This window comes from Microtus ochrogaster, linkage group LG10 (assembly GCF_000317375.1).
Source record: "Microtus ochrogaster isolate Prairie Vole_2 linkage group LG10, MicOch1.0, whole genome shotgun sequence".
In the NCBI taxonomy this organism is placed as follows: Eukaryota; Metazoa; Chordata; class Mammalia; order Rodentia; family Cricetidae; genus Microtus; species Microtus ochrogaster.
In genome coordinates, this window is record NC_022035.1 from 12,595,990 (window position 1) to 12,619,186 (window position 23,197).

The 23,197-nt window shown below is 39.7% G+C and overlaps 1 protein-coding gene across 3 annotated transcripts in view; it reads left to right on the plus strand.

Moving 5' to 3' along the window:
• The window catches only part of St7 (suppression of tumorigenicity 7), a 243,518-nt gene that overhangs the window by 50,512 nt on the left and 169,809 nt on the right, over window positions 1-23,197 (plus strand). The window contains exon 1 of one of the 3 annotated variants that reach the window (XM_005363756.3): window positions 10,207-10,617. The exons of the other annotated variants lie outside the window; for them this stretch is intronic. Coding sequence (XP_005363813.1) covers window positions 10,596-10,617 — 22 coding nt within the window. The 5' untranslated portion in view covers window positions 10,207-10,595. Of the gene's footprint in view, window positions 1-10,206; window positions 10,618-23,197 lie in introns of those variants that run through there. 3 annotated transcript variants of the gene reach the window in all.

Consider the following 23,197-nt stretch of genomic DNA (forward strand, 5'->3'; position numbering starts at 1 on the left):
AGAGAGAGAGAGAGAGAGAGAGAGAGAGAAAGAGAAGAGGAGAAAGAGACAGAGAAGGGGGGAAGCAGAAAAGTGGAGAGAGAGGCAGAAGCGAAGCTACCTCTCCGAGAGGAAGATGGAAAAAGAGTTAAAGAGAAAATCTTAATTATTCATATTTCAGCAGCATTTTAATTTTGATTGTATTTGTCATGATTCGTGATATTAAATTAGTTAATTCTTTTTGTCAATTAACCTTCAATACTTAAAATATCCACGTACACCCCATCTTCTAGTAGAGGAAAAGCATTAATGATCAGGATATTTTACTCAAAGTCCCTCTCCTTCCCACTCTTTTTATTCAGTGTTGGGTTTCTTGAGGTCCATGGAAGAAGAGAGGCCCCTGCTACTATAAAGAAGCCTGTGCCTGGCAGCCATTGAAAGCTTTGAATGTTGCCACCGTTTTTTGAAAGCTTGGAAGTAGGTGCTATCCATTTAAAAGAGTCCTTAGTTGAAGATTTGGAGTTTGAAAGAGCAGATTTCCTCCCAAGCTCACCCATGCATTTGTTTGTACCAGTCTTTTGTTTCTGGGTGAGGGGATAGCACCGGTTTGCGTCACAGGGTTGAGAGGACACCGCTTGCTTATTCCTAGGGTTATTGTACTGTCAGGGTGGGTGAGGCGAGGTATTTGGGTGGAGCTCCCTAACAGGAGCTGCCTTCAGTCTGCAGGAATCTGCTTCAGCCACAGACCCCTTGAAGTGGAGCCTTTTCACACTTTGAGGTGAGCCCAAGATGCCCTGTAAGCAAAGCTAAGCTCGAATCGCCAGAAGATGAAAGGGAATTCTGAGACTGTGGGCAGACTAGAGTGTGTTATGTGAAACTGGAGGCTGTGAGGGAGACTTCTTAGGCAAGGTTTGCTCTTGATGCATCCGCGAGAGGAAGCTGGATGAGGTATAATCTAAGGCTCAGTTGTGACGCGTGGTGAGGAGGGTAAGAATTGAGTTATGGATAATGTAGGGAAACCCCATATTATCATTTCTACAGTGTGGAAAAGAGGGGGGATGGTTATCATCCGACTCTGGGGCTTTCAAGCCTTTAATTATCAAGTGATTTACTGTATGGGTTAGCAATGTAAGCTATTGTGGTAACGCTATGGTTTTGGGGTTTAAAAGGGAACAGAGAAGTGAGCTGTGCTCATTCTCCTCTGGGGAGAGCAGAGAGGCAGGAGCTCACACGGTAGAGCTACTCACAGTAGGAAAGGAAAGGCCCAGAGGGCCTTGCCTCAGGCCCGGCTCTGTTGCTGTGGCCCGGCTTGGGCTGGCACAGGTCGAATGCACGCTGCTGTAGGCACTGGCCGTCCACATGTGCAACTGTCTGCTGTGCCCAGAAGATGGTTTCCTGGTAGTCATCCACCACCTCCGGCTCTTACAGCAAACTGTCCTAGCCATCAGGACCATATTTTCTTCAAGGTAGCTGCAACTTTGTAATCCTAGTACTTCTGAGGCAGAGGTAGGTGGAGCTCTGTGAGTTCAAGGCCAGCCTTGCAAACTTCAGGCCAGCCAAGGCTCCAGCGTGAAACCCTGTCTCAAAAACCAAAACAAAGCAGATCGCTGCAATTGTGATGTTTATTTAATAACTCTGAATTGCAAATTGTCTAGGTGTTCTAGATACTTGGGAAAGGAAGGAAACTTGTGGGAAAATACATCTTTTGTCTTATTGTTAGGACAGGTAAATAATTATATGAAGATAGAGTAGATTATATCAAGATATAGTAGTAGAAGGTATAATCTTATATTAAGATGTATTAGTACTCAATATCATAACAACTGACATTGAAGAACCAGGTGGTGGTGGCACACACCTTTAATCCAGCACTTGGGAGGCAAAGGTAGGCGAGGCCAGTCTGGTCTACAGAACAAGTTCCAGGATAGCTAGAGCTACACAGAGAAACCCTGTTTTGAGAAACAGTTTTAAAAAAATCAACAATAAAGCCGGGCGGTGGTGGCGCACGCCTTTAATCCCAGCACTCGGGAGGCAGAGGCAGGCCGATCTTTGGGAGTTCGAGGCCAGCCTGGTCTACAAGAGCTAGTTCCAGGTCAGGCACCAAAGCTACAGAGAAACCCTGTCTCGAAAAACAAAAAAACAACAACAACAACAAAAAAAAAATCAACAATAGTCAATGAAGGAAAAGATGGCTCAGGGTGTTTGGCAATGTGACATTAAAGATCACACCAGGCAGAGCTGTCTCAGTAATGACCATATGCCCTTACCAATTGAGATCTATTTCAGGACTCGGGTAAATGAGTTGGTGGTCTTAGGTTCTAGATATACTTGCAATGACTGTTTTATCGCCTTTATTAGTTTTATTAGGTTTCTGTCGGGATAATGTTTCAAGTGGACCAGTTGCATAGACATACCATGAAATGAATGAACAGCGACCTCATGCTTGGATACTGGCTCTTTTCAGTATGTGACTTCCTAACACTGAGAACTAGCGCAAGGGATTGATAGATAGCCTGTGGGGTTTGTTTTAATTATTTCACTTAGAAAAATTAGTTAGTTCCCACCCCCCCACCCCGATTTGAACCTAAACTGACAGGAAATGAATGGGAATTGGAGAGCCTATTCTAAAGATGACTTCACAAAAACAGTCAAAGGGGCGCAGAGCCACGGCGGTTACTGCTCAGCTGAGATAGCAGAAGTGTGTGTGTGTGTACACAGCATCACAAGGCAGGCTTCCCCGGGCATGCTCCTTCTCGGGAACTGTTTGGTTTTGTGGTTTGATAGAGTTGTGCTTTGAGAAACGCTTCATTATGAACTACATGGCAAAAATGAAATTTAGAAGAGATTCTGACCATGTAGAATTACTTTAAAGGGAATACTTAAATTTGCTCTTTTGAAATTGTGTTGTGTTGTGTAATCTTAAAAGTATACACCAGTTTACTCCTTAAATATGTGTGGATTAGTCATATACACGTTGTGACTAATTTCAGATAAGCTTGCAAGGGAGTTTCTCAGACGTACCCCGCTGTTTCTCCTGTATCAGTTTGAGTCATACCCAGAGAGACTTCAACTGTAGCCCACGGTGAATTCACATTTCTTTTCTCTTGGCCAAAAGTTTAAAGTCAAGTATTTGAGTGCAGGTTATGCCATACAGAAAATAAAATTTATGGACAGTTCCGGAACAAAAGTCTTGGTATACTAATAGTAGCCAAAGAAAACACACACACATACATTCACACGAGCTGTTATTGTTTGTGCTTTAAACAAAATCTGAAATAGGGTATTGAAGAGTTGTGGAGTAAGTCTATTTAGGACACCAAACTTTACCTAGATTCTAGAAGATTCATTCCCTGCAGCATTGTGGGCTGAAACAGGAAGGAGCATATCCCACAGTTCAGTGTAAAACAGCCAACTTTGGGCTGGGCGGTGGTGGCGCACGCCTTTAATCCCAGCACTTGGGAGGCAGAGGTAGGCGGATCTCTGTGAGTTCGAGACCAGCCTGGTCTACAGAGCTAGTTCCAGGACAGGCTCCAAGGCCACAGAGAAACCCTGTCTCGAAAAAACAAAAAACAAAAAAAAAACAAAAAACAAAAAACAACCCCCCCCCAAAAAAAACCCAGCCAACTTTGTAGCAGGCAACCTTCCTTTAAGTATGTTTTAAAATTTCGAAACCTTGTTACTGTGTGTGTATGTGTGTGTGTGTGTGTGTGTGTGAGCATGCGATTGGCGTGTATTTGTGTGAGTGTGGATGTGCATGTCTCTACTATCATGTGGAGGTCAGAGGACAACTTTATGGAGTTCCCTTCCATGGGTTCTAGCATAGAATGCACAGATCATTAGGCTTGCATGGCGAAGGGCTTGCCTGTTGAACTATCTTGACCATCCGAGTATGCTTTCAGTAATGAAATTTTATTTCCTTCCCAATACTAGAAGTACTAAGTCTTTCATTTTTAATTGCTTTTATGTTGTCATCAATAAACTTCTCTGTTGTTTTCAAGAAATGCTATATTATTGTATAATTTTTAAAATTTTTATCAATTCTTTTTTAATTGTTTTTGTTATGCTATACATTTTTCTCTGCCCTCCTCCCTTTCTCTCCCCTCCCTTCCTACCTGCTCCTATGGCCCCCATGCTCCCAGTTTACTCAGGAGATCTTGTCTTTTTCTCTTTCCTATGTAAATCCATGAATGTCTCTCTTAGGGTGCTCTTTGTTGTGTAGGTTCTTTGGGGTTGTGAAATGTAGGCTGGTTTTTCTTTGCTTTATGTGTGAAGGCCACTTATGAGTGAGCACATATTATATTTGTCTTTCTGATCTCAATATGGCTTTTTCTAGATTCATCCATTTTTCTGCAAGTTTCAAGATGATGCCACTTTTTTTTCCCCACTGAGTAGTGCTGTTTTTTGTCAATGTACCACATTTTTTTTATTCATTCTTTGGTTGAGGGGCATCTAGGTTGTTTCCAGGTTCTGGCTATTACAAATAATGCTGCTATGAACATAGTTGAGCACATGTCCTTGTGGTACTATTGAGCATCCTTTGGGTATATCTCAAAGTGGTATTGTTGGGTCTTTTTTTTTTTTTTTTTTGGTTTTTCGAGACAGGGTTTCTCTGTGGCTTTGGAGCCTGTCCTGGAACTAGCTCTGTAGAGCAGGCTGGTTTTGCTGGGTCTTGAGGTAGGTTGTTTCCTAATTTTCTGAGAAATCGCCAAACTGATATAAAGGGGCTGTACCAATATGTACTCCCTCCCACCAGCAATGCAGGAGTGTTCCCTTTACCCCACATCCTCTCCAGCATAAGTTGTCATCAGTGTTTTTTTTGATCTTGGCCATTCTGACAGGTGTAAGATGGAATCTCAAAGTTGTTTTGATTTGTCTTTCTGTGATGTCTAAGGGTGTTGAGCATTTCCTTAAGTGTCTTTCAGCCATTTTAGATTCCTCTGTTGAGAGTCCTCTGTTTAGGACTGTACTCCATTTTTTTTTTTGGATTATTTGTTCTTTTGATGTCAAGGTTTTTGAGTTCTTTGTATATTTTGGAGATCAGTCTTCTGTCCAATGTGGGGTTGGTGAAGATCTTTTCCCATTCTGTAGGTTGCTGTTTTGTTTTGTTGACTGTGTCCTTTATTTTTACAGAAGTTTCTCAGTTTTAGGAGGTCCCATTTATTGTTTCTCTCAGTGTCTGTGCTACTAGGGTTCTATTTAGGACGTGGTCTCAGTGCCAATGCATTCAAGGCTATTTCTCACTTTCTGTTCTATGAGGTTAGTGTGGTTGATTTTATATTGAAATCTTTGATCCATTTGGACATGAGTTTTGTGCATGGTGATAGATAATGGATCTATTTGCATTCTTCTACTTGTTGATATCCAGTTATGCCAACACCATTTCTTGAATATGCTTTCTTTTTTCCATTTTATATTTTTAGCTTCTTTGTCAAAAACCAGGTGTTCATAGGTGTGTAGATTGATATCCGGGTCTTCGATTAGATTCCATTGGTCCTCTTGTCTGTCTTTTTATGCCAATACCAGGCTGTTTTGATTACTGTAACTCTATAGTAGAGTTTGAAGTCAGGGATAGTTATGCCTCCAGAAGTTCTTTTATAGGATTGTTTTGGCTATTCTGGGTTTTTTGTTTTTCTATGTGGAGTTGAGTATTGTTCTTTCAAGTTCTGTGAAGAATTTTGCTGGGATTTTGATGGGCATTGCATTGAATCTGTAGATTGCTTTTGGTAAGACTTGTATTTTTACTGTTTATTCTACCTACCCAAGAACATTGGCGATCTTTCCATTTTCTAGTGTCTTCTTCAATTTCTTTCTTTAGAGACTTAAAGTTCTCATCACACAGGTCTTTCACTTGTTTGGTTAGAGTTGCCCCAAGATATTTTATGTTATTTGTGGCTATTGTGAAGGATGATGTTTCTCTGATTTTTTTTCCAAGCCCTTTTATCATCTGTATAAAGAAGGGCTACTGATATTTTGAGTTAATCTTGCATCCTGCTATTTTTAAGTTGCAGCTTTAACAAGTAGATATTAAGGAAGATACTAAGAAAAACTTTAAAAGGAGGGAAAGGTGAAAAATAAGATATGATGGTTTTAAAATTTGTATGTATGCTTAGAAAAAATATATGGTTTAAGTTCCTTCATATCAGTAAATACATTCATTAGATTAACTGATGTGGAATGAAGCTATTTTGAATATCATCTTCCATAATTATTTTACTTTATTCATTTCAAACATGAGTACATTTAGTTCGCTAGATCTGAATATAGCATCTCACGCTTTCAGTTCCGGGTGTACAAGAGTAGAGGCTGCACTCGCCGCCAGCACAGTTCAGTGTGACCCCTCTCCTATTGCATCACATTTTCAGAGCACCCAAAGGGGTAACTTCCAATGGAAAACTCACACTTGGTGGTTTAAAAATAGATTTGCTGTAAAAATAACATTCAAGGACCACATACATTCCTGCTTCTGACTTTGCCGTATCTTCCACTTGGTTTCCATGTGACTCCTATGGCTTCCCCTTCATTTTTTCCAGATCTTTGTTGAAAAGTCACCTTTTCAGGACCCACCTGGAAATTTTGCTGAAATGCTCTACCTTTCATCCCATTTCCTCCGATTCCTTCCTATTTATCTTTGTAATCTTCATGGCTGCTTGACGTACTACGTGTCTGTTTCTCTGTTCCATCAACTAGGATTAGTGTAAGCTCTGGGGAGGAGGCATTAGTTTATACTGTGACCGCAGAGTAAAGCAGCAGGCTCCAGGAAAGAAGCGAGTAAAGAAATGCATGCATGCGGTTCCTTTTATAAGTGCTTTCTGACTTCTGTTACGGGCTCAGCAGGTGAAAGCACATGCCATCAAGCCTGGCAACCCAAGTTTGATCTCTGGAATGCACGTGTAGGTAGGAGAGCACCATTTCCACCAAGACTTCTCGACTTTTGCATGTGCGCTGTGGCTCGTGACCCTCCATCGTGGGCTCTCACACAGCGTGAAATAAGTAGAATGATAATTGAAAAAGATTTCACAGTTATATTTATCAATATGATTCCAGTTTTGCGATAGTTTCTTCTTTTTTATATGTATGTGTTTGTGGTGTGCATGTTCGCTTTTGCCTGTGTGTGCATGTGGAGTTGGACGTAGGGGGTTGACGTAGGGCTGACATAGGAGTCTCCTCAGTCACTCTTCATTGTTCTCATTGAAGTTGGAAGCTCTGAATTGAGCCCAGAGCTCCCAGATATGGCTCGTAGCTGCATAGCTTGCTTTAGCCAGTGGGCCCTCCCCGTGGCCCTTTATGATGATTATTTTGAACAAAAAATTATTTGGACTATTAGCATTTTCTCTCATTGTTAATTTCAATTCATTTATAAATTAGATCATATAAATCAGATTATAAAACAATTTTATTATTGTTCCTATTGCATGTATTTGTGCTATATGTGTGTGGGGGCGTATGTACCATGATGTGCATGTGGAAGTCAGAGGTGAAGTTGTGCAGTTGGTTCTCTCTTCGCACCTTTACATGGCTTCGAAGATTGAACTCACTCAAGTCCTCAGGCTTGGGCAGAAAATACTTTATCAACTATCATCTTGCTGGCCCTCATTGCTAATTTTATCCTGAAATTAATAATACTGTATTTTTGAGCAGAAGGGAAAAGTCTTAGGCCTTAGTAATGAGAGAATTACAAATTCAGAAAATTAATTTGGTTTTAAAATCTGTGTGATTTTTTGGAGGGGGGCAGGTTGCGGGGCAGTTTAGAAACTTCAAGTCAGTCTATTTTTCTTCATTTGCTTCCTTTGCAACTTCGTTAGGCAACACGTTAAAATTTGGCCTTATTCTCTTAGTGTACTAGAGGAGATAACTAGAGCAAATGAGCAAATGAAACTTCTGAAATAATTGTCAGCAAGGAGTACTCAGTAATGAGCACCCAAATGTTCTAAGGCGTTTAGAAACACCTCTGGCCTCCAGGTCACACAGGTCCAGTGGTGTGAATTCTGTCCAATGCTGACATGTTAGATGCCTACAGTTTTTAGCAGATGGGCGCCTCTAAGATTATCTAAGAAGAAAACTTCATGCAAAACATTGCAGCCCTTAACTTAATTCTTATCATCCTGTGCCAAAAAGAGATGTTGATTTGTGAGATAGGCGCTTTCGGCTCAGGCATGAGTTGACACAAGGAACACCTAGTCGGCTGCTAAAGTACTTGTTGCATGCAGATCATCATAGCTTTCGTTGGAGAGTATCTTATCCTCAGGGGATCATCTTTTCTACTTTCTCTAATATTCATGGCCATATCCAACCATTATTTGAGTGACTTTGTATTTAACCTAAAGTAGATCCATCCCAAGGTAAAAGCAAGTAAGCAAATTAATAAATAGCTCACATAAGATAAGCTTTGGTTTTCAGATTATCAGCTTTGAGTGTATTACCCATTGCCACTTGATACAGATACATCTTAACATTATTAACATTCATCCTTGCCTGTGGCTTGTCGGATGTTTTTGAAGGCAGACATCTTTTATATATTTACGATTTCATTGACACTGAAATTTTTAGTGCTTCTATCGTGTTTTGGTTTTCTTTGACTGTTTTGTTCGTGGGTCATTATCCACATTTTCTACTCTCTTGTTTCCCTTTTTTTTTCATCTGAACTTTTAAAATGCTGTCTAATTTTGGCAATTATTTGTTCATTTTTCAAGAGATTTACAGTGGACAGGTTAACAGCTTTGCTTTGGAACCAGACCTCCCAATGTGAATCTCAGCATATTGTTTATGACTTACCCCATCTTGGCAAATTAACTTTCAAATGTAGGCAATGGCAGTACCTCTTCATGGAGTCAGTGAGATTAGATGAATGAGCCCATGTGAGGTTCCAAATGGCTCCCGACACACAGTAAGCAGACAGACAATGCGTACTGAGCTTCTTTTCTGCAGCACCAGCTTTGTTCATCCTGATTATTCACCGTGGCTCACTGTTTCAGGGTGCTGGGCCAGTTCACCTTGAAAAATTGTACAGCGAATACAATGAGCTATTTTGCAGACAGCTAAGACAACGAGGCGGGTCTACATCTATTAACCAAGGAACTACTAATGCTATTCTTGGGGTGGTAATTTGCAGCTCCACCTTCCTGCCATAAATTTAATGTTTAAAAGCTGTATCCCTATTAAGACAGTTCTTTGTAAACAAAAATTATTGAAAAAGGTATGCATGTTGAGAATGGGTGGAGGGGAGTCTTGAACCCTTGAACTTCCTCTTGTACATGACTTTAAAGTGTTGCACTATGGACACAATACTCTTTTCGTACAGCTCAGAATTGTTAAAACATTGAAACAAGCTTCCTTCTTTACTTGTGTTAAGTAGGCACTGTAAAGAAAGTCCACATACTTTTAATGTGTGTTTTTAAAACCAGATTTAGAAGAATAAAGTCAGATAAAGCAGGAGGAATTTTATGTGCTCAGTGAGTCAAGAATCATATTGGTATTGTTTTCAATTATTTTTGTTTGAGTGGATTAAGAAGAACTATGTTAGTTAAAAATGTCCATTCATCTACAAGTATGCAGGTATTGAACACAGCCTTACAATATCTGAGTTACTCTGAAAATGACAGAAAATTTCAAAAGGTAAAATTTAAAATAAGGCAGAAGGAATAGGAATTCGAATTTGTGTGTACACAAATCTGTGGTTTTTGTATTTGAATAACATTTGCCAATAAGTAAAAGTGTAACCTCTTCTATTTGAGGCTGTGTGCCAACCACTTGCACTATTATCTCACTAACACAGTCCTGGACACTTAATGCTGCAAACATGTGTAGCGTGCATCTCTCCATCTATATGTGATTGAATGTACATCCTTGGATGCCAGCCTACCATAAGTTACAGAAAACAATCTTGAACTCTCTGTAATTACTTTTCAATGGAGATTATTTTTCTCATTTCTGATACTTGTTAATTCTCCCGCAAAGCTTTATTGCAACCAACATCCCTGATGCGCATATCTTTGTGGTTGTTGATAGGAGGCCAGTATGTAAATTTCTCTGAGGTCTCTCACTGAGTGGCATCAGAGGATGAATTGCTCTTCAGGAGGGGGAACGTGCTTGTGGTTTTTGGTCTTGTGTATTTTATGACAAAGGAATTCCCTTTTGAATCGCGCTGCTCCCCTGGAGCCCTGGAGGCTCTGGTTTAGGCAGCCGGCAGTCCATGTGTGCAGTGTCCCTGACGTCATCCGGCGTATGCATAAGCCCTGCTATTGTCTTACTGCTACAGCAGGCTGAGGATTGCAGTGTCTGCTGCTCTCAGACCTGCCTTGCCTGCGCTACCTAGCCCTGCCTCACTGCATCCCACAGCAGCCTTGCTGTGCCGGGCGGATTTTGAAAAGCAGCTCTTCGGTTTGGGATGGTGTAGAAGACCTTGCTTTCCACTCTCGGGAGAAAGCTGACGCTCTTAGGGGAGAATCTGGCAGCTGGACATAGCTCGGACTGCATTGTCTGGCTTCATGACCCCCGCCGTGTAGCCAGCTCATCTCCTTGCTCTCAGGAGCACATGCACTTCTTACGATTGCTTATTTCCCTTTTCCTTTTCTTTCCTTTCTTCTAATTTTTTTTTAAAGCAGCTTCTGGAGCCAGCCATGTTTGGTACTGAATCCTCATGTAAGTAAATGGACCCTACTTCTCGTCTATGGAATCTGTGTGCTGTCAGGGCTTCACTGGCTCGAGTTCTTGTCACTTTGCTTTAGGTTGATAATATTTGCATTGCCTCTAATTACAGAAGAACTGGTCATGGGTAGGAGACTTCCATGAAGAGGATTATTCATTCTTAAAGCTAGGCATGCCAATGTGGTCAAAACGAGGCCTCCAAGAGGGAGGAGGTAAGAAGACAGGACTCAGGGAGCCTCCCAGACCTTGCTGATTGATGAGATCCATTGTCAGAGGCTCCTAATGTCCTCAAACCCTACAGTAGGTGCTCTAAGACTCTGAGATGACAGTGTTTGTAAGATAAGGGCTTATAATTTTCATTCAAGGAGAGAGAAAGGTGTCTGTATATCTTCCTCCATATTTTCACAAGAACACATGGGTAGATACTACATGTCGATTTAAGAACAATAAATAGCTTTTTACTTGAGACAGAGTGCTTTCATGATGGCTTCAATTTTGATGTGTTGGCTATCATCACAGAACAGCAGCTTTGTATAGGTTTTAAACTTATACAATAAAATTGCTTTGGTGCAGAGCGGGCCCTGCACAGTGGGCTGGGATGAACAGCACTTGTAGCCACGCTAAGTAACTGTTTTTAAAATGATGATATTCTACCTAGCTGAGAACGATTTAACGCTTGATGTAAAGTAACATAGCTTGTCAGCGAGGTTGTACAGGCTCCGCAGAACATTTTGCCACCATCTGTAAGCAAAGGTGACAGATACAAATGTCTAGAGGTTTGACCTACTGGCCTGGCTTTGCAGGGGAGAATGGGGCTGGGTTAAGACAGGACGTTGAGGAAATCTATTTCTGATGAATTTGTAATTTGACCTTAACTTTCTGGTCACAGCCGTCCATGTGACTGTTGGATAGCTGCTGTTTGTTGTAGAAGAGCAGCATTTGAAGAGCACTAATAACCCTCAGTTCTTTTGTTTCATGACTGCTTTTAAAGAGGCTCATTTTTTTGTTTTATTGCAAAAGCCTCCCATCTCCAGTGATACCTACCGTATTTTGTAATCAAGTTTAAGACAAACTCACTGTGAGATTTAATGTCCACTCAACATATGTTTCCAGTAAACATATGTTTAGTAATTTGAAAGTATTTCAAAATTTATTTAATGATACATTTGGAATTCTTGTCATCCAAGAAACAGATCATTCAGTGGCAGAGATCTCCCAGTTTCTCATTTCAGTCATGGAATTTAATTGATGTAAGACACTAGGTGAGGGCAGAAATAGTCATACTGTGTATTAAAGGAAAATTAACGCTGTTAGTGGCATTTGAAATGTATTGTTGGGCTCTTATACTAGGGTCTCTTCCATTGTCTGGCCTGTTTTTCCAAATAGACAGTTTTTTATTTCATTATCAAACCTTACCTTTTGATAGTCTCACCAATGTGCTTTTGGTCTCCATAGTTACCATTATGGAACAGAACTGAATGCTACACAGCAAATAGAACACCGTCATGCAAGTTCTTGGCTTTTTTTTTTTTTTTTTTTTTTTTGCTTTTACCAAAAAGCTTTTTGCTTTGACTGAGGATTGATTTTTGTCTTTGGCTTGTCACTAGACGCCCCCAGGTATCCATGCTCCCTGTGGACATTTAGGATTGGAAGTGGTTGTCTTCTTTTAGATGAGGAGGTACCTTGTGCTAAGTGTGTCTGAGCTGAGTGCGGTAGCGACAGCCCTTCACCTTTGTTACTTCACCTTGGCTGTTGTTTTGTGGGCTTGAAAACGCTCCACATTCAGAATGTGCAGGGAATAGTACTCTTTGAAGTTTTAATTAGTTTAGAAGGAGCCTCCCAGACCACTTTTGATGCTTACAGAACTGTCTTAGGAAGTCTTTATCCACCTTGTTTGCAGTGGATAGTAGAGCCTGGACATGCTAGGAGAGGCTTCTTGCAGAGATGGTGTGAGTCTTATTCCTGATTTCAGGCTGCTGTGCCCTACTTGTATCAGATTTTCTATTTTAAAAATTATTTCCTTTGGTTTTCTTAGATAATAATATCCTCACATCATTTCCCCCTTCCTTTTCCTCCCTTCAATTCTTCCTGTACGAATACCCTTCCTTGTTCTCTTTCAAATTTATGATCTCTTTTTTCATTAATTATTATTAGCATGCATATATGTATATGTTTATGTATATATTTATTTCTAAATTCCTAAATACAGCCTACAATATCTGTATAACGTTACTTGTATATGTGTGTTCAGGGCTGACCATTGGTATTGGATAACCAATTGGTGTGCTTTTCCCTGGGGAAGACGATTTCTCCAGCTCTCAGCATTCCTTAGTTGCCTGTTCTTTAATCTGAGGTATGATTGATGTGTCATAGTATGGATAACTATTAGCATGGCTTCTTAGCATTTGTGCCCATGTTTGTGCGGGTAGAACCCTAATTGGATGGAGATATGGACACTTCTGTTTCCTCAGAAAGTATTATGGTCTTAGCATTTGCGCCCATGTTTGTGCGGGTAGAACCCTAATTGGATGGAGATATGGACACTTCTGTTTCCTCAGAAAGTATTATGGTCTTCCATTCATTATTCCTTCTCCTCCAGCCAAGTGATAACCACCATTCTGATTCATAACTTCTCAGATTCATTGTTAACAGCTTTTAAATTTTCTTTTTGGCCTTTTTGCTTTTTACGGGTAAGACAAGGAAACACATCTTCATTTTTAACTTGTTGGATATATAATTTAGTTGATATTATGTCTTAGATTTGTGAGGTCAGGTGTTTGTAGTGTCCTGGGTCTACATTATTATATTTCTATCTCACCAAGGTGTTGCTTGTCTTAAATAACCCTCCCTCCTACACAACCCCTAAATAAAAATGTAAATCGTCTTATTAAATGACAAAAATTTATCTGACAGAGCAAATGCCTTGAAAGTTAAAGACTTACAGAACTATGCAGAAATCAGTAATCAATCTGCATTAGTGTCTGATACAGTTCATTTTCTATAATTTTTGTTTGTTTTTATGGTAGAAGTGGTTCAACCTAGGGATTCCTACTACCAGGCAAGCATTCTTCTATTCTAGTTCCACTAATATTGTTCCATTCTCTGTCTAAGAATCCTGCTCACTTCTTTCTGACTAGTGGAGATCGATTTCCTGTAGTTGAATTGACTGGCCATTATCTCCTTAGGCCCCACTTTGAAATGAAGTTGTCTGTATAAGTGTTAGGAGACTCATCATGACAGAGTGGGAAGCATGATAGCTATGAGGTTTTCTGTCACTCTGTTACCATATTCTAATTATTTTAATAAATGTTTCCTTTGCTGAAATTTTTCGTGTCTAAAAATGGGACTAGTGTTTTTTTTCTTTGTTGATTTTGAATAAATCCAATTTTAGTTTGTAAGAGTCAGAGTAATTTAAGTGTAAAAAAGTAGAAAATGCTATCAATAAAGTTTTATTGGGTAAAGCAATCATTAGATGCATATTTGGAGTACTTAACTTGAGTAAATAAAGTTTATATAGAAAAATCAGTTGAATTCTACAAAATTAAAGAAAATTTTTTTTGAAAAGTTTTTAAGAGGAATGCAAAATTTCAACTTTTGTGAAGTAAAGAAAATTGGTAACAGGCGGAAAAAGTTTCTCTCTTCTCTTTATTAAATGAGGAGAACTATTTGCGTTGTTGCCATTTGGTTACACGCTCCCTGGTGAAGTTGGTTATTCTTCAGAGGATAGACACTTCAGCTGTAATGTACATTATTCAGTTAGTATTGCCTGTGCTCGGGTCTGCACCCCCACCTGTACCTGACTTCTTTATTTCTCAAGGGTGCCAATGAAAGGGACCGTTTAAGGTCTGCAGTGGTGGGAATTGTGCCCATTAATGTGTCTCCCAAAGCACCTGCCTGATTAGATTAGTACCTTACCTGTGGAGAAATAGGATATCCCCGAGGAAAACAGCATTATTCAATCTCTCCTACATTTCATTACAGATTCACTAAAGAGAACATTCTAGACTAAGGCAATTGTGAGACTTGCAGGAAAACAACCAAATAGTAACTAGTGTGAGCCTCAGCCATTTGATCTTAGCAGCAGTGAGGTGATGGCAAGAGCTCCAGACTTACTCTTTAGTTTGCCTGCGTCACCTTGGATGGGTAATGAGAAAGGTCTGTTGGATGCTGCTCCTATAATTGGTCTGCGATGGGCACCAAAGTTCACATGTTGCCATTATTTAATTTTAGATATATTCATTAAGTTAAAACTGACAGCTGAGTAGTAATAGCAGCCATGGTGCCATGATACTGAGATTCTGAAAATTTGATTGTGAGCAGTTGTAGGAGAGATAATCAAATGAACGTACCCTGTAATGTTTTGGTCATGAGGCTGCTGGAATGAAGTGTGTCCCACTCCTGTGTGTGCGCTGCAGGGACGCAATTCACAGCTGTTAATAACTGTTAGAACTCATTTTTTTTTCTGTTAGTATGTTGGACATTTTAATACTATATTTATTTCCCCCTTAGTATTTGTCACGCATAACTAGGTAATTTAGGAACACCAGCTATTTTCCTTTCTTACGACATTAATCTGGCTGCTGGTATTGAGCTTTATTGGATTGACGCTTTCATCTCAAAGCAAAAATAGAAGCACTTAGCTGGTGTTGTACTAAACTCCCAAGTCCACACTTAGAACATGGGGGTATAAAAGAAAGATTTTATTGCATGGCTTTAAGTAGAGTGCACGGATAGCTAAAGTATGTAGATATATAAAAGCCACTCTTCCTTGCAGGGATTTATGTCGAGATACTTTTACGTAGGAGCTTGGGGTGTTGAGCCCATGTAATATTTCTGACTTGCCTTATTATGTCTAATTCCATTCTAACAACAAGGTCTGGTGTGAGCTTTCCCTGAGATTTTTCTCTGTTGATACTTAATATTGTATCTTTAGAACCAAGACGGTATCTTAAAGGAAGATAGGAGTAAATTTCTTTTGTGGATATTTTCATGTTTACCCACTAGCTCAAAAGTGGAATAAAAATATCCATTGGCTTCTTATATTCACCACACTGTTGGACTCCCTAAGGGTTCGCCTGTAGTTTGTTCAGCAAAAATCACACGTGTTCAGTGGTTTGTTGTTTTCATTGCTACAATGGACCAGATTCATATCCTGTCTAAACTGTGGGGAATCCATCAGGGAAATTACCATATATGGAACTTTCCCCATAGAATTCCCGTGGAATTACACAGGATGTGAATAGTGCTTGTTGTTAGGGACTCTGCTAGGAAGGTCACTGGGCATGTGTATTTTTTGACATTCATAGTAGCCACTTATAATTAATATAATCAGCTATTTTAACTCTCAATCTGAGGCTGTTTGGGATACCATATGAACTGTATGGTGAATTTTTTTGTTTTTACCTAGAAAATATATATTCAATATTAGTTAAAAGTCATATTTGCTATACTACAATAGTAAATCATAAGATGTTTATTATATCTTATTTGCATTATTAACTTATAGAAATAATTGTGAATTTAAAAATGATGTGCAATTTAATGCATGAAGCAGAAGTGGCGCCCAAACAGATAAGGAGTACCAAGTATTGATGCTCTGGGGTCGCAGTTGGCTGCATTCAAATAGTGTCTGCAGTACATACTACCAGGGTTTTGCCACATATGTTTAAATTTTGGCTTATTGAATGAAATTTTAGTGTTAGGAGAACTGGCTTTTCAGGGCTGTAAAATAATATCCAGCTGTGAGAAAGAGTAAGGAAAGAAAGGAAGCCATGGCTTCCGCAGACTGGGTGGAAGACTCCAAGTCTCATGGAGAACAGCTTTGACGGACATAATTTGCCCAGAACTGGATGAGGTATGTCAGGGTTGGAAACTGCCCTGTGCATTTGCTCAAATATATGCTTAATTTTGAATTATAACAGGAATGTAGTCTTATTTTTATGCTGTAAAGAACTGATGTTTACAGTCATCGTTATTACTGAACCTTTAAGAATGGCAATGTAGCTTAGATCTGACATAGTAATGCTATCAATATATGGGAAATTATGATCACATTTCAGTTTATCTATCCATGATAAATCTGTGCTTAGTAATTAGTGTCTTCCATGCCATTGATCTTTCCTGTCACCTGGTCACGCTCTGAAGGAGGACAAGTAAGAGTCAGTCACTGGCATATTTCTGCCATACCAGAAATACATGAAAAACTCCTTAGCCTAAAGCATCTTCTTAAACCCTACATTAACCCCATATAACTCAACATATCATATTTCTCATAATATCCTATAGCCCATAGCAGACTCAGATATTAAGAATGTGTGTTAACTAGTAAGAGCTTAGTGTATGGTGGTACCTGCTATGCTCTGGGGACACCTTTTCAATTGGAGGAGCTTTTGTTCATAAGACACCAACAAATGACACATTGTTATATATGCCATAATCTTATGAGCATTAACACGCGGATACTGCTGAGAACCACAGCGTGGCATAGCCTGCACATTTCTGGAACCCTGACGATTCCTGCTTTTTAAAAATACGGTATATTTACTTAAATTAAACATTCATATGACTATCACACCGATATGGAACACATTTACAGTGATAAGTATTTTAAGCAGCAAACAATCCAGCTTAGTAGGTTTAAGCCATTTCTGCAAGACTGTTAGAATTCAAAATTAAGCACATATTTGAGTTGGAGATTTTGCACACATTTTGGGCAGCAGTAAGCCTGTTGAGGATATACATGGACTGTGAAATCACAGTGCTTCCCTGTTGTAACTTTTGCTATGACTTCCACCCTGGCTATTACCAAATCCTGGAGTTGACGAAAAGCTTTTGGTAGGGTCTGACCTGGGGAAAAACACATAGGTAGTCCAATCTAGACTTGCCTCACTCAGAAACCCGCAATTTCTCACCTGCACTTCCCTAGGCTTATTTTACTATAATCATTATTCAATTACCTATTCCTATCTAATAATCCCAAACACAGCAGCTACAATAAGTATTTGTTGCCATTTTCCACTACTCTTTGAGTTAAGCAAGCCCCACTCATGGCTGTCATCCTTAGGTCTCTTGTGCTGTTAGGGCCAGATTTCTGTAGCTATTTTTAAGGCTTGTGTGAGCCAGAGGTCCAGAATAACTGCGGTTCCTGCCTGTTGACTTAGGACTTGCTGGAGCTATGGGCAGAAGCTAAGCTTTCTTAGCTTTTCATGTAGCTGAAGCTTCTTACAGCATGGTACTGGATTCTTGGAAGGAATAACCCATGACAGAGTGTTCTGAGAGATGAGGAAGCTATGGCATTTCTTATGTTTTGGCTTCTGAGGTCTTAGAAGTCACTTGCTATATTAGTGGCCCCATAAGTCACTAGGGTGAGCCAGATTAAAAGAAAGAGGTCTATGAGTCATTTTGTGATGAAGTGAGTGGCAAGGTCATACCACAGAAGAGCGTGTAATATGGGAAATATAGTAGTGGCTTTATCTGCCACAAGTAGTTTCTAGACTAAAGAAGCACTGCTTAGGATTTTTCAAACATTTTTATATACAGTTTCAGAAAGTCAAAGTTTGGGCTTGTATACTATTTCTTTTCTTAGTTACTCTTTTCTGAAATTATAATACAAAATTAGCATAAACAAATATAAGTCCAGGTAGTTGAAATTTATTTTTTATGCCAGTGCAAATGAATAAAGAAAAAAATGATACTTCCTTAAATTGGTATTGTAAAATATGCTGAATATTTAAGGGAAACCACCCTGTTTTATTTTATGTGTATTTTGCATGAATGTATGTGTGTATATCATACCTGTTGCAGCCAATGGCTAACCAGAAGAGGGTGTTGGATCTCCTGGAACTGGAGTCACAGGTGGTTATGAGTCAGCCTGTGAGTTCTGGGAACAGAACCTGGATCCATTGCAAGAGCAACCCTGCTCTTGACCACCGAACCATCTTTCCAGTCCTGGAAAACCAGTTTTTAAAATAACATTATTGATATTACATACAATGAATTTACTTTCAATGTATAGTTTGATGAAATGTCTATATTTATGTAGTCAGCATTATTCCAATCAAGATTAAGCATGTTATCATCATTCCAAAAAGTTCCCATGTGCTTTGCAGCCAAACATTATATGAATGTTTATATTCATATAATCTCATATAAATGGAACAATATAGTGTATTCTTCTTTGCTCAGTGTAATGTTTTCTGTCACTTGTTGCAACTCCTGATTTTATTGCTGGATAACAGACATGGACTGACTCACCGGACTGACAGGGCTGAGTTTATTCCTGTCCTTGGTTCATGTGAATAAAGCTACCATATAAATCCTCGGGGCGGTTCCCTGTGTGGACATGTTTTTATTTCTTAGCCATGATTTAATTTTATTTGGCTATTTCACTTTTCAGTGCTGTGGCTTGAACTCAGGGCCTCATGTGCATCAAGTAAATGTCTACCATCAAGCTACATCCCCAGACCCCATGTTTTCATTTTTCTCTCTCAACAATTGTACACCTGGAAATGCAGTTCTTGAGAAATTGCCAAACATTTTTTTTTCTCTTTTCTTTTTTGGATTTCCGAGACAGGGTTTCTCTGTAGCTTTTTGGTTCCTGTCCTGGAACTAGCTGGAACTAGACCAGGCTGGCCTCGAACTCACAGAGATCGGCCTGCCTCTGCCTCCCGAGTGCTGGGATTAAAGGCATGCGCCACCACCGCCCGGCTGACAAAACATTTTACAAAATGGTTTTATATATATATGTATATATATCTTATATATATACATATATATATATTTTACAGCAGTAGATGGGAGCTGGTTTTGTCCTCATTCTTGCCAACATTTGCTATTGTCAGCTCTTTGAATTTATGTAATTTATTCTGTGTATGATGGCATACTGTGATTTTGATTTGCATTTTTTTTTTACTCTGAAGTATATTGAGCAGCTTCTCACATACTTTTTGGTCATTTGTATCACCTTTTGATGAAATAGCATTCAAATAATTTATTTTTACAAATTGGATCCTTACTGAGTTTTAAGACTTCCTTATACGATTGTACAGTACTGTTTCTTAATGTGGTTAAGTTTGAAATTTTGATCAAGCCCAGCTATCAGTTTCTAATGCACTATGTAAAAGTTATGTCTGCTTGCAGGTTGTAAAGATTTTTCCTCTCTATTTTCCTTCAAAGCTTTTGGTTCTGTGTGTACAGTGCTTCAGCGTGAGCACACGTTTTACATGTAGTGTCTGTTAATAATGGATGTTCCTTTTTCACCCAGTGGTTGAGTTTTCTTTATGCGTTCTGTGTGTATGGGTTTGGGTTTGTGCATGCCACGGAGCATGTGTGACAGTCAGAGGTGGACAGCTTCTGCGGCCCGAGCATTAGATCAGGTGGTCAGGCCTGGGGGCCAGAGTCTTTATCAGGTCTGCAGTCTCTTTCCCGCAGTTTCCACAGAGATGGCATATTTGTTCCTTCATTTATGCCTTGGCTTTGGTCGAACAATGACGAAATCAACTGTGAAACTACAAGAACAGTTAGAGCTGATTTTTTAATTCATTAACTTAAGAATATATGGAGGGGAGTAACTTACGTCATTTAACCAACTATATGCTCCTGGAAAAAGTAGGTAAAATTACTACTATTAGTAAAAATTTGAATTTGGAGAATATATTTACACCTACAAAAATTTGAAACGACTAGCAAGTGAGATTTTACCAATCAGACGTTGCCTTACAATATTGATAGGAATGAGAAACTGTAGCTAGGGACGTTTGTACCTAGAGAGCTTAGACTTAGTTTATGTCAGTGTTACTAAATGCCTCCACATCATGTTTTCTTTCTCGTTTTTCTGTCTTTGGAAACTACTTTATTCTATTATACTCCCTCCAACTCTTGCCTAAGTTTTTGTTTTTTTTTTTGTTTTTTTTTTTTTTTTTTGGTTTTTTCGAGACAGGGTTTCTCTGTGGCTTTGGAGCCTGTCCTGGAACTAGCTCTGTAGACCAGGCTGGTCTCGAACTCACAGAGATCCGCCTACCTCTGCCTCCCGAGTGTTGGGATTAAAGGCGTGCGCCACCACCGCCCGGCTTGCCTAAGTATTAGTATTTCTTCAACTAGAATAATTTAACTTTGTGAATTTTTGTATTCAGAACCACGATCTCCTTATGTGGTGATGCACGTGTTTAATCTCAGTGTCTGGGAAGTAGCAGACGTATATCTGAGTTTGAGGCTAACCTGGGCTGTGGAGTGAGCTGTAGAAGCCAGCCTACTGCAGAGTAGCCGGGGTTACATGGAGAGACCCTGTCTCAAAGAAAAAGATTTCCTTTCTAAGCCTTTTCTGTCATCCTCTGGGTCACCAGCTTGCCTGAGACTCTTACATATCTTCCTCCTCCTGATCCTGAGAGATGGAGCAAAACCTCCCTTGAAGTAGATTCACCAGAACATTTGTCACCTTGAAAAATTAAATTAGAGCTTGAATTTCTAAACACTCTTTCTAATTACTTACCATTACCTGTAATCATTTTCAAAGTCTACAAGTTTCATGACTTTTTATCTGATAGAGATTAAATTGCCTGAAATGGTATATGTCACATAAATATGGGTCTGTAAGCTTTCTTACGTAATGCCTAAAGTATTAGTATCACACGCCCCACTGTTTCTGGGCAGCTTCCAGTAGTATCTTATAAGAATCTAGCCCAGCTAGCTGTTGTAGTCTTTTGAGACCTGCAAGATGATGAATATATTTAATATATTGTGGGTTCATTTGGGCTACCTCATCTTTTTTCTGAGTTGGTCCTTGGCATTCCCTACTCTGTTAATACTTTTATTATTATAAATATATTTATAGGCTTAGGTTTGTGACGCTGCTTTGGGCATCTTACTCTTTAGGTTCGGTTTATTCACCTGTAAAATGGGCATAATAATTAACCTGCTGGAATTGTTATGATGCATAAAGTAGACGGATCAAGTGACCGGCCTGACTTGAAGTGTTCTCTTTCTCTCTTATTACTGGTTCTTTTGTTTCTCTGTATCTCCCATCTCCTCGTTTCCCATATTCTTCTGGGTGTTTGTTAACAGTCACCTTCACCTTCTCTCCTAAGCTCTTCTTTCTCAGTACCCAGGCTTGCTCTACAGGGTGAATTTCCTTTCTTTGTCTATAAACAGCTAGCATCGTTGACCTCAACACCCGAGTAAGGCGCATGACACTCCTGTCATTTTAGAACGCCTCCTTGTGCCCCTTCTGCACCGGATCTCTCCTCACCAGGCCTTTTTTGCTTTGACGATTTAAAATCGGCTTTGCTTTGGCATTCTACAGTTCCTCCTCTTCTTTTGTGTGAGCGAGCTTATTGACCATGCTCCTTAATGTCCAGCACCTGTTCAGAACCTTTTCCGTATCTTCTCATCGCGTTTTGAGCTAAATATAAACTCTCTGGCTGGATTTTGCCAGCTAGCCACCATATGGCCCCAACTCTCCAGTCCTGTCTTAACTCCCACCAGCACGTGTATACATGTTGCGATGTTGCGGACAAACAGCTCATCCGTGTATGCGCCTTTTTAAAATGCATTTTCTCAGGCAGAGTGTCCCACTCGACCTTCCTCTCTTTCCAGCTGTTCTCAGCCGCTCACTCTTCCATGTTCCTTCTGAGCACCATTGCTTAGGAACTTCCCTGGTTCTCCTATGTGATTCCCAGCCCTCCTTCTAAACCTCATCCCATCACCAGAATCCTAAATTCCTCTTTAACACACAGAACAGATTTTTCTCCACTTCTTTTCCATATCATCTCTGCTCTACACCTTTCCCCCGAGTCACTGCCTCCTACCAAAAATATCCTACGTTTTCCAGCACCCTGCTATGTTTTCTATTGGAGGAGGCATGGAAACTCCGTTATACGCTCTGGAGTTTTTCTTTCTGGCCTGGAACCTTTATTCTGCTTATCAACTACATAACCTTTGGAAGACTGAGTAGCTTCTCAGTGTCTTCCTCTGTCAAGTGAGAACACAGGCAGTGCTATGTGCTGGCGCTCTTGTAAGTGGCCCTACGCTAGCTGTTTCTAGTGAAGGCTCAGCAGCCGTGGCCTGTTCTTGGAAGATTTACTCTGTTAGTCATGTATGCGAGCGCCTCATCTTTTCAGTTACACTGTATTTTCTCTAGGCCTCGAGGTTATTTTGGTTTGTTAAACTGAGTATTAAGAGTAATTTGTCCACTTAATAACTGACAGTATGTGGAGGGAGGCTAGAGTTATTTTTACAGACAGAAGCTGAGTGGTTCGCAGTTTTATACTGATGTCAGCTACCAATTATACCTAATCTCATTTCAGAGAGAGTTTACCTACTGAAGTAAAACCCATAATATCAGCATTATCTTCATTTCATGAATGTTTCTGAAAATGTAAACAGAACTCATATATATATATACATGCATACACATGTAATAGTATTATTTTTAAATGATTTTAAGCTTGATTTGTAAAGAGAATCTTTTTTTTTAATTTATTTATTTATTGAGGATTTCTGCCTCCTCCCCACCACTGCCTCCCATTTCCCTCCCCCTCCCCCGATCAAGTCCCTCTCCCTCATCAGCTTGAAGAGCCAT